We start from the raw sequence: 12,482 nt of genomic DNA, 5'->3' as shown, positions 1-12,482 counted from the left end.
TTTTAGGGGGCGACTTTCGTCGTTTCCCGCCAGGCTGCCAGCCAGCCAGGTTAGCTGAAAGAGAGAAATGAAAATTACAACTATAATTATAATTATATGGCCGCAGCACCCAGGTTGCCCCAGCTACCACGGCCATGTATGCCCGACACATTGTGCTGCCAGCCTGGGCATGTCAATCATTGGCTAGTCCAATGTTGCTTATTTGCACCGCAGGACGTGGTCAGGCACATGGTCAGGCACCTATTATACGACTGTGAGTCTGCTCACTTAATAATTTAAATATGCGTATATTAAATAACATAATTATATGTCCGCAGCACCCAGGTTGCTCCAGTTGCCGCAGCCATGTATGCCGACACGTTGTGCTGCCAGCCTGGGCATGTCAATCATTGGCTAGTCCAATGTTGCTTATTTGCACCGCAGGACGTGGTCAGACACATGGTCAAACACCTATAAACCATTGGTGAGTCTACTCACTTATATAGATAAAAATACGCATTTCTAAAAAATAATGGGTAAATTTTGTAGCCGAAGCTACGCGGATACGCACTCCAATGTACTTGGCACAAAGCTGATGGCACCATTGGCTTACCGTGAGGTGCGTCTATGTCTGTCAGGCCTCGCTGCTGGGTTACAGCTCAGCTAGTGTACTGAGAAGTGGTGGGATCCGACACATTGTGCTGCCAGCTTGGTCATGTCAATCATTGGCTAGTCCAATGTTGCTTACTTTCACCGCAAGACGTGGTCAGGCACATGGTCAGAATCCCATTAATTAATTCTTAAAATTATACTTAAAAAATAGTATGTTTAATTCTAAATCTGGAGCTGCCAGAATACGATTGTCGATCTGCGCAGAATTTTCTCGCCAGTCCGCAACAGCGGTGTTGGGGTCTGGCCTCGGCTGCGCGCAGGTGCGCTGTGATTGGCCGGAGCTGCCAGCCAATCACAGGCCACTATGGGGGTCGGTGCGCCAGGATGGATTTCGGGCGTTTGTATTTTTGTGCAACGTCTGGATCATAATTACCAAGTGAGGAAACATGTGGTTTTAAATTGTTTTCGCATTTATCATAGAAAGTTTGTGTTGTGCGAATGTAAAAGTCTTGCAGAGTTTCCGACTCGGTTTCCCTATGCAATGCTTCTACTGGACAGTACCTCGGGGCATCGGTAGCGATTCGAATACACCTGTTCTGTATTCGCTGTAGTTTGAGTAAGTGTGTAGGGGCAGCTGTTGCCCAGACTGGGTCATGTGTCGGAATTAAGGCCCCCACAACCCCCCAGTACACTCGTCGCACCGCTCGCTGAATCTAGTCGTGTTTTTGACCCAGCGGGGTTCTAATGAAACCAGTCGCGTTTTGGCCCGGCGGGGCTCTAATGAAACCAGTCGCGTTTTGGCCCAGCGGGGCTCTAATGAATTACACACATGTGTCCTGACATTTACTGACCCTTAGATTAAAATATATTCAGTGAGCAGCCTCACTATTGAATAATAGGTGTCTGACCATGTGCCTGACCACGTGCTGCGGCGCAAATATGCAACATTGGACTAGCCGATGATTGACATGCTCAGGCTGGCAGCAAAATGAGTCAACACACACGACCGCGGCAACTGGGGCAACCTGGGCGCTGCGGTCGTATAATTATAATATAATACTTCTTCAACTATTCGGCTGGCTGGCAGCCTGGCGGGAAACGACTAAAGTCGCCCCCAAAACAACCAGTGCCACCAAAACCAAATGCGGACAAAATGTCCAAGCTCCCGCCCATTTGCATAGTAGCATTTCTACTCTGTCCAACTCTTCTTCCGGAACCATCCTTCTGTTACTGTAACCAACCTGCTTGTAATTAATGCATGAAATTTTGCATCCCGCATGTCAGTGCCCAGGGTTTTCCCTGTGTCTATGCAGGTTTTACCTGGGCCCATCTTATCTAGTTATAGTCTAGAATAGTCAGTGAGGGGAGTTAGTCATGGATAAAACGTTGCCATGGCTGGCCAATCCCCTCCTAGCAGTAGCGGATCCAGAGGGGGGGCTAAGGGGCTCAAGCCCCCTCCAAAAGCATCTGGGTCCACTATTGTTTTAGTGTTCGCCTTGATAAAGCCTAGCCTCAGCTGGGTCAAGCCCCTCCCAAACCAAAATCCTGGAGCCGCCACTGCCTCCTAGCACATGATGCATGCTTCCTCTCCTGCATGGTTCATAACCTGCATGCTTAGAGCGTATAGGCTTCGGCCTGAGACGCAGTTAGAGTCTTCCCTACCCAGACCCCTCCCAAATACACTTAGTAATTAGTTAGGTTAGGAAAAAAAAACGAATGAAGGGTTAGCTAGACACCTGGGAGAAGGAAATTCGTCTTGCATTAGTGTGATTCTCAACCTTCTTAAGCAATATTATTGGACCTAGTAATGAAATGTTTGTTTAAATTCCACCTGAAAAAAATATTGTATTTGCTGGTTTAGTTACAGAAATTCACTAACTAAAAGTAACTCTGAATAAAATCACATGACTTATTAGGTAAAAAAATTTTCATGAAGAGATCGATTTCTCAGAAATAACGAGACGCACTCGGAGAACATGCGCAGCCGCAGATGTCTCGTCAGGAATAATCAGGAGCAAAGATTATCCACCTACGGAATCAGGAGCACTTGGAGAAAATCATCAAATATTGGCAGGAATAATCATGAGCACACATCATGTTTAATCGTTGGGTTATTCTGTTTGCAGTTGTGCACCGTAAATTTTCTTTGTAAATGGAACATAAATATTCATATAAACTTAGATATTTGTTAATTTGTACATTTACATGAAAATAACTGTATCACTACAAAATAATGTTACCATTTATGTTTTGTTTTGCGCCAGTACCTCCAATATTTAAAAGTTACTTGTAAACCCTTGTTTGAATAGCTTTCCAGTATAACGGCACATATTAAGCACAGTAAAACAAAAGAAAACCAAAATTTTGAATATTTTATCGATTATCTTTCCCATGATTTAAAAAAAATTGGCCGAATGTACACATCAATAGAAGTATAAAATTACTAGCCAATTTTTTTTAAAGAAATACTCAGTTACCTATTGCTCGAAAAACCGTATTTCAGATGTGCAAAAATAACCAAATCTATGTGGTGTACATAGTTATAATATTGTTACGATTTACCGCGGGGTTCGTGAAGGCTAGCCCAATTAAAGATTTTATCACTAAACAGTTTTATTGATGGCCACTACTTATGTCACTTACAATTTATCTTATAAAATTGCCAAATAATCAATTGCACTCAAAAATGTTGCTTCACCAGTCACTCGTTTCTTACAATCCACACACCTCACTGGGCCGCACCTCTGGCGCAATTCTCGCCACAGCGCCCCTCGTGGATCTCAGCCACGGGACTCCATCGCCGCACTTCACCGCCGCCGACGCACTTGCCTTCGCCGAGATCCCACTCGACGCCTCGCTCGGAACTTCATTGTACATGTACATGATTTCCTAATAGAAAAAATACTTAAATTTCAGCAGAATTTATTTTTGAAATACTACTGCAAGCCTATGCAAAGCCCACGAACATTCCATGTACTAGCCTATGTCTCTCCTAGAGTACCTGTGCTGTTTGCCCTGTGCCAACAAACTCCACTACACAAAAATATTTCCTTCGCATTTCAGCATCTTAAAAACACATTTTGTAGACTTTAAATAATTTAATATGGACACAAAAATTCTTAATATCAGAGTTTTTTATGTTCTGTCACCCTAAAAATGAAAACATTACATAAGAAAACCCTTGAATATTTGCGTTGGATTTGTACTCATTAAATAATGATCTACAATTACTTCAAGTATTCCGGTGTGCAAAAATGTAAATTCTATGAAGCTAGTTACATTACGATTTTACGAGTAAGGCCGTTTTCCTCATTCCGTAGAATGTATACGAAATTTTGGCAGAACGGAATACTAGGTACCACATGTATTTTTTTATTGTCGTAATAAGAATACAGTGCTACCTATATAACATTTTTTGAAACATTTCTTTCTTCTCGTCCTAGATCTGGACGTTATTTGTAATTGCAACTATTACCGTCAGAGGCAATATCTGTAAGCTTTAAAGTTAACCTGAGAAACAGCTAGAGAGTTGACAGCACTACCTACCGAGTATTCTATACACTACTTCGAGAGCAATGCCGCTGTACTATTTCCATATAGTGTATACGAAAATATGTCAGAATTCCGTCTCGTTCTTTGAACGTATGGCAGATTTTCGTTATGGTACTTTTCCGCCTTTTTCGAAGAGGCCAGGCGGAATACTGATTATTATGGTAGTGTTCCAGTATGATATTCTTCCGTGCCCCCATACATCGTTCATCTGTACAGCTAGTGTTCTCTATCGAGGATTTTGGAACATTCGCGATTGTGCTCCACAGCGTTAAATGTGTGTGGGTGGTGAAGACATGTGGGAAGTGTGTTAGCATCAGTGCTCCAGCGAATACAACAAACCACAGATAATTCTCTGGGAGAAGGATTATGCTTATCGGGTATGAACAGTGTACATGAACGGTCTTTCTTTTTAAACTCTGGCAAACCTGTAAAATTATTTTTGGGCTGTCCGAAGTTATTAAATAATAATCGCCGCGAGTCCAGTGATCCACACTGGGGCCGACGACCCACGCAACCACAACGGCTAGCCTGGCGCTCTCTCATAACATAATACTCAATTAATCCCGCCAACAATCACTGGGATCATCATGGGTCCCGAACCCGAGACCTCGGGTGACGGCAGTACGTGTTCGTGCGCTCATCCAGCTCGTGGCACAGGCGGAGGAGGAAACACCGTTTCTGCCACGCGGCACTAACAGACGATATGCATGTGTAACCAGACCCAGACTTATCACGTAGCGACTTGATCCTGCGCCATCCTGGTGCGCTATCTCCTGTCCTCGCACTCTCCCTGCTCACATTTACTGGTACAACGTATTGTACGGTTTTGTCCGTTCTGTCCCTGGACACGAATGTTAGGCTAGTTTTAACATTATTTTTAAACTGTGACACAAAGGTTGGGCGCCATTTGTCGTAGTTTCTCCTCTCGGTTTGGTCTCCCTGGTGCTGGTTGGGCTCAGCTCCATCTCAGGGCTATGGAGTTGGCCGTCGTGGCAGAGAACGAGCAGTGCCTGTTAGGAAATAAAGCTACTGGATTCGCGCCACTGTGTTTATTGTGATTGCGAATAACAACTCGAACAAGATGTCTTGGAGTCCAGCCCCAAAGCTCGGGTCTACTTTCGGGACATGGCCAGCCACACTTGGGAAGGCGATTAGTGACACGCCCCGTCTAGCACAGAAATGGACACACTTGCTAGAAAAAATTCGTCCCTCGGAAAATAATGTTACAATACACAGGCGGAAGCTCTGCTAGTACCAAGAGTACAGTTCAAATGCGAAATACACTGGTATTTACAAATAGTTTGTGCCAGTGGCACTGCAATCATCACTAACATACTGTTTACACAACTATTTACACTGTGTCCCACCCGTGTCCTATATATAAAGAGGCCCACTCTCCATGATTACGTTCCTACAAAGTCTCCTAAGGGTCCATAAGTGTGCCCATAATCCTGTGGTATAGCGATGGTATACCTGGAGATGACTGAAGAAGATTGATGCCATGAATATGCTTACTGGGAGCCAATTCTGGAGTCGGCTGTGAGGCTAGCACTGCAGCACTACACGCGAGCAGAGCTATGGCGGAACATGTCTGTCGTCGCCTTGGAGCTGCATGGCCATAACCCGGTCGCCTGGGGTTGCGTCATTAAGGCGATTGGTGCATGGAAAATATTACGACAAAACTAATTTAACTGTACATATTTATTTTTGATGCTTCTTTTTAAGACATAATAAGGTCACTGATGGTAATATGGCCATGTTAAGCTTTGTTTAATTTTATTTTATCTAGTTTTCGGGAAATCCCCAAAAGTGTTTGATGGACATAATATCTAGGGTTTTTCTTGTCAAAAACCATTAACAAAACATTTTTTAATACATGTCATTATAAAATAACTGCAAAATAATAAATACATGTATTTGGGCCATATTAAAAGCATGTGATGTTAATATGGCCAATGATTTATAGGAAGCTGAAAATTAAGATTTATTAGCACAAATCATAAATAAATTGTATTTCTGATGAATATTTACTAATATTTACTTATACATACATAAGAATAAACAGCAAATATATTTTTTAAAACATATAAAAATACAGTTTTATTATTTTTTGATAATGAAAGTCTGATTGTAGATAAAATATGATATTAACAAGTAACATATTGGTCTCTTTCAAAATATTTACACTATAATAAACATTTCGGGCAAATAAAAAACTCTTTGTCATCTTTGGTGAGGCCAACACATTCTTCATGGACATATATTTCACAAACTCCGCACAGTCTCATATCCTTCACTTCATCATTGCAACAAATTGCACAGTACCAACTCTCAGACTTCTTTGAAGCAGTTATCTGGCGAACAGACTTTGTATTATATTTTTTGCTGTTTCCACTGTTCTTGCTGCTATCTAACTTTACATCCTTGTTATCTTCAAATAAAGATTTATTCAGTACAACACCCCTGTTGTTTATAGCAGGTTTCATAACCCGTGTGGTTTTCCGTTTTTTCTTTGGTGTAGGTAGCATTTCTCCAATGGAACCACGCCTGGACAGATTTGCAGTACTTTCGGGAATATGCAAACTATCAGAGTAATCTGAAGAACTTGAAGGTTGTGCCAAGTCTCCTGTGATATCTGAATCAGATGATGAACTGGTGCTGTGTCTAGAACCAAGCTGGCTAACATTTGTCTGTAGACCAGACGGACCTGCCAATGAATGGTCGTCATTGGAATTATGTTGTTCCTGCAACGCATAAGCGGTTACAGTTTCGTCTGCCATTTTTGTGTTAGGTGGTGGAAGCTCAGTAGCTATGCTGGGTGCAAAGGCCTCTTCTGGAATCACGAACGGATTGAAGGGGAAAATGCCAGTAGCCTTAAATCCACTTTTCATGTTTGCTTGTGTCATGGACTTTTCCCATGTTGGTGTAAAAACATCAGCAAAGTTCAATTTAGAAATGTCTTGCTGTTCTTTGTGCATATTAAAATAAAGGAGTGTGTGCTGATCCCAAAAAATCTCAAAACTTCGGAAACAACCTTTGTCTAAAGGCTGTAACTCATGAGTCGTGTTTGACGGAAGACAGTACAAAATAATTTCATTCTGTTCTGCAACTTCACATATGCTGTAGTCTAAATGTGACTTAGCCCCATCAAAAATCAGAAGACAAGGCCCACTTGGCTTGAACCTAGAGAAGTGATTCAGGAAGGACACAAAAGATTCGGTTGTCATGCTACCTTTTCGAGTCATTATTGTTGTTGAACCTGTAGGTAAATTTTTTTCCCAAGCTGGATTTTTTCTTAATCCAGGGAATAGGATCATTGGGGGAATGACATTTCCAGTAGCATTACCACAGGCTACAACAGTAACACTCTCGCCACGTTCCTTTGCAACAATGTGGACGCGCTTTGACCCCTTTTTCGCCAAAACCTCTGGATCTTTGTGCAGTTGTAACCTACAACCCTTCTCATCCATGTTGAATATTTTTTCAGGGAAGTTTAAAAACTTGTTCTCAGCAAGGACATTCTGTAATTTTTCAAAATGGTCTCCAACTATGAATTTGTTAAGCTTTTGAGCTCGGGCAGGATTTAGCCTTTGAGCTTTTCGTTTGCTAATTTCAGGATTTCTGGCCAAAAAGCTATTCAACCAGTAGCGACCTGCAGTTTCTTTAGTGAACCGGTGAGTTATCCCATTTTCACGGCAGTATTTAAAAACATTTAACTTGAGCATCTTTGATGTGAGTGGATAACCAACATTTGCTAGACGAATTATTCTCCTGCTAAGTTCCCTCTCTTCCTCAGTTTTGAGTGTGGCCTTACAACCCAATTTTGATTTAACATCTTGGTTATTGGAAAGATAACGGCGAAGGGTTCGCCTAGGCACGACATACCTTTTACTTGCTGCATTAACAGATAGGTTGCCAAGTCTTACAGCATCTACTGCCTTGCTGAGTCCATCTTGTGTCCAACTACCCCGCTTCTTTTGTGGATTGAAGGGATTCATTTCTGAAACAAAAAACAAAGAATTAACATTAGTTACAATTTAATTATAAGTTATTATTTTTGGCGCCATAATTAATGTATCGGGATTTTTTTTATGTAATTTAATTAATTTTTATATAGAATTATTGAAAATATAATATCCAGTATGCTCTTTCAATAAATATTTTCCTGCAAAAAAAGTTTCATGATATTTTCACTTCATTACATTTTTACATATTATTCTTAAAAATATATTTTCCATTGTGCACTTTAATAAATATTTTCCCGCAAAAATGCACCAGACAAAAACAATTTAAATATACCCAGTGATGGCATCTAAGGAGTTTTTTTAAGTTGTCATTTTAGGTAGGTATCCTGTGTGAGGTACACATTTTTCTGTAATTTTTATTACTTGTCTCTGTAAAGGTATATATTAATTACAGTTATAAATAAACTCGTAATAAATAATAAAATCACATACACTAATAACAATTTACCTACGAGGGGCCATACAGTATGTATAAACCATTTCATTCACAAAATGTTGCTAATATGGCCAACTGCAGCTAATATGGCCACATGGTTGGCCATATTAACAACCTGGGTGACATTTCAAAAAGTCGATTATAGTTTTTAAATGGTTGAAGGTAATAAATCTTTTTAAAATACATTTAAATAAGCATAGAAATCTACGCACTGAGACATCAAATTTCTGACAATATCTAGTAGTACACTATTAAAATAAAATATAAACTTACCGGAGTAAAATAAGAAGAGTTCTCTGCTCGCAGCAAAAACCCATGAAAATGGCGTCTCCCAGGTGGTGTGCGTGCTGCCCGGACTCGGAAACTCTGTGAGCTCTCGACAATGGTGTTCCGAAGAACATGCCAGCACATTCTATCGGTATCCGCGCGAACTAAGTCAATGGCAGCCAAATGGCCATATTACCAACATGGCCATATTACCATCAGGGACCTTATACCTAGGATATTTTTAATAAACTTTTTTTTACTGAGTTATGTCATTTTAAATGCATTTATTTTTATTCCAAGCCAGAATTATTTAGAAAACACATAATTATGTTAAACTTAAGTATAGTTCAAGAAACGAGTGTACGAATAGGTTTCTGAACCTATAAAAGTAAGAAAAAAAATTTTTATCGTCAAAATTACAGTTTAATATTGACAATTTCCATTGATCACTGCTGGACTACTTCAGGAGCGATTTAAAGAATAACTTTAAATGAAAATGAAAACATAATTGGCAGAACACTATTGAGTTATGTATATATTTTCATATCCTTTTGTTTTTGATACGATCCGACTCAAAACACGCCCTCTGGAGTGACAGTTCTAGTGCTGCGTATAAAACTCTCGCCGCCGGGAAGAATGTCCCCGCGACGTGGCGCTGAGGGCGGCGCTTGTCGGAACCAGGTAGTCCGGCGGAGCTCGGGCCGGCTGGCCGCAGCCTGCTGGTGGGGAGGGGGAAGAATGGGGTGTAGAGGGATGACGAGAGAGGAGGCCGAAGAAACGAAGGGTCTGTCAAGGTCGTGCTCATGGAGCTAATATACAGTAATACATCTGGAGAGGACAAAGGAAGGCCAGCAGAGGATGCGAGGTGAAGCCGGGTATCGGCTTTTGTTCCCTGCTTCCTACACTGGAAGAAAACGAAAAAGAACCAAAATTGCCTCGCGCGGCCGAAAAATCCTCCAAACTAAACTCGCAACAGCTCCGAAACTATCAAAACAATCAAACTGAAAATTTTACTGGAGTATCTGTAAACAGTTTTCCCAACATCGCTTTAATATTTTTTTCGAAACATGAATGCTTTCATTTTTAAAAATTAAATACATATTTACTGCCAAAAAATTTTGTGAATATGCAGGGTAAATTACAACATCGAGGAAAAATTTTTGTTTGCAATTATAAGTGGGGGGACACCAGCGTATGAAATAAGGCAGAAGCCTCAAATTTTATTTATATACCCCTTTTGATGCATTCAACCCCATACTTTTATTTTTACAGAGAGTTGAAGTGGGAATAATGTTTCAGTGGGTAACACTACCGACATATGTCTTTGGAACGCACTTCTTTTTGTTATTATACATCTCAAAATTTATAATTTCATACACAACGTTTATAAAAACGAATTCTTACTTACCTCATTTAATCTATTACAAACCTCTTGTAATATACGTGTATTAGTAGAAGAACCAACGTAACATGCAAACCTTAGGTAAACACTGGTAGAGAATTGTTTGGAATAACTGTAATGCTATGCATATACTGACAATGTAAGAAACTTTCAATTTTATTAATTGTTTGCATAAAAATTAATAATTTAAAAAAATCATAGAATAGGCCTTTATAGACTGAAAACCTTTCACGTAGTTTCAAGTCGCGTACATAAAAGTTTTTTAATATATATAATTACCAATTATTGTTGAATATATTTAAAATTTTTAAACATGTTACAACACACATATAATAAAAAAACCTATATAGTATATTAAAAGACAAACGCCAAATTTTAGCATTTTGTATTTCTTTTCTCTGTGTGAATAAAATAACAGTTCTTAACGTAGTTGCTAATACTGTACTATATTTTTAAAAAAAATTACGAAAACCCCTGACATCGTCACCATAACAATAATAAATTTTCAAAATAATTAAGGCACATCTTTTAATGCTACGAAGCACATCCTTAAGAGAAATGTTTTAAACTTATGTTGGGATGTAACTAATATCTTAAAAGCATTGTGAAACCGTTACTTTGAGGGTAAACTTAATATACCGAACACCATACCATCCTTTAATCGAGTACGATTTTCGCTTCTTAAGACCCATTTGTCTTCAAAATGCACTGTACTGTGTAAGTAATAAATCAGTCTTAAAATCAGTTAATTATTTTGTCTTCCTATTTCGTATTCTAATTGAGATAAATATCAGATAAGCATGTGTTACTTGTATCACGACATCAAGGTATTATTTATCAGTAATTAATATTTCATTTTTTTTGTTAACTAATGTGCATAGGGCAGTGCAGTAGACATCACTACCTTTGTGTAGTGTTGCGTTACACTTTTTAACGCATTAGAGTTTACATAAAATGATAAATCCAAAATTTAGTTTAAAAGTATAAATATCAGCGATCAATTTAATTAATGTCCAGTATAACTCAGTCAGTAAAACATTCGGAAATATGTATAGGACCTGTTAACCTAAATATTTGTTAACAGTTAAACTGAACTAAGATGTGTTAGAGTGGTTTTTTCTCTCTCCGTATATTAGAGGTATGGGACATCAAAATACGCATCTGTCGCCCATTGACTTTAGATACAGAATTATAAACTACATATTGTGAAAACATTCTGCAGCAGTTTTTGCTGAACGGAAAAACACGGATGAGAAGACAGACGAAATGTGTTTGGTAAGTGATTTTTCGTCAAATGAAATGGAACAGGACAGTGCTTATCAGAATGAAATTACAGAACTACTTTTGTGCAAGGAAATGTATTTTACAAAGACATTTCAAGAGAAATCACCTTTAAATGAAATAGATCTTGCTGACATGGAAGAAATAGACATAGACTTAGATTTAGAGGCCAGGTCCCTTTCAAGTGACGAAATTTCTCTTGAATGGCTGAAATATGTTTCTGGCTATATAGCTCATCGTTTCAGAAATAAATATCCTGACCTTGGCACTACGGATTTCAATTCGGAGGACGATAGCTGGATACATGTACAATAGAAGGTTAACTTAAAATGTCCCACTAATGAATTTTTGGAATTAATAAAGATCGCTGAAATGTGTTTTGATAATGTTCATGGCAACAATTTGTGCAAAAAAGAGCGGATTTTTGAATCACTGACTAAAATTATTTGCGGAACTACTGAAAATAAATATCCAGAAGAAGTTATATACTGTTTTGTCAGGACAAGAACGTATATGTGTATCAAGTATTTGAACATGAAATATTTTAACGAACAAGACCAAAAACGCAAAGAAAGAAATAAGATGAGGAAAACTACCCTCTAAGATTTTTCAGTGTGATAGTGTCCACTTTCCTTCACCATAATATGTATGTTCATAATTTATTTACGATGTTTTTTAATTACTATATTTAAGAAAAGCATTTATTGTGAATATCGCAGCAATTATGTAGGGCTTAAGGTATTTATTGTATTCCAAATATTGAGTATGCCATTTTTATTGCCTTTATTAAAAATAATATATATGTTAACAATGTAACAAAATTGCGATATTTTTGTATTGCTATTGCAATTTCGTTTCTTGTAAACATTATTGTAGACTTTTTCATATTGAAATTAAATTTGCTATAGGGTTGTTTGTATTTTAATTT

General features: G+C 38.7%; 1 protein-coding gene across 1 annotated transcript; it reads right to left on the bottom strand.

Moving 5' to 3' along the window:
• Positions 1-6,153: 6,153 nt before the first annotated feature.
• On the bottom strand, positions 6,154-9,085 carry LOC134531605 (tigger transposable element-derived protein 1-like). Its single transcript, XM_063367348.1, has 2 exons — positions 8,878-9,085; positions 6,154-8,143 (listed from the first exon to the last, which is right to left on the bottom strand). The coding sequence occupies exon 2, from the start codon at positions 8,139-8,141 to the stop codon at positions 6,330-6,332; it is 1,812 nt and encodes a 603-aa protein (XP_063223418.1). The 5' UTR covers positions 8,142-8,143; positions 8,878-9,085; the 3' UTR covers positions 6,154-6,329.
• Positions 9,086-12,482: the final 3,397 nt, after the last annotated feature.

The sequence above is a fragment of the Bacillus rossius genome, chromosome 5, assembly GCF_032445375.1.
Source record: "Bacillus rossius redtenbacheri isolate Brsri chromosome 5, Brsri_v3, whole genome shotgun sequence".
NCBI classification, from domain to species: domain Eukaryota; kingdom Metazoa; phylum Arthropoda; class Insecta; order Phasmatodea; family Bacillidae; genus Bacillus; species Bacillus rossius.
The sequence above is the reverse complement of the archived record's forward strand: the minus strand, read 5'-3'. Positions and strand labels throughout refer to the sequence as shown.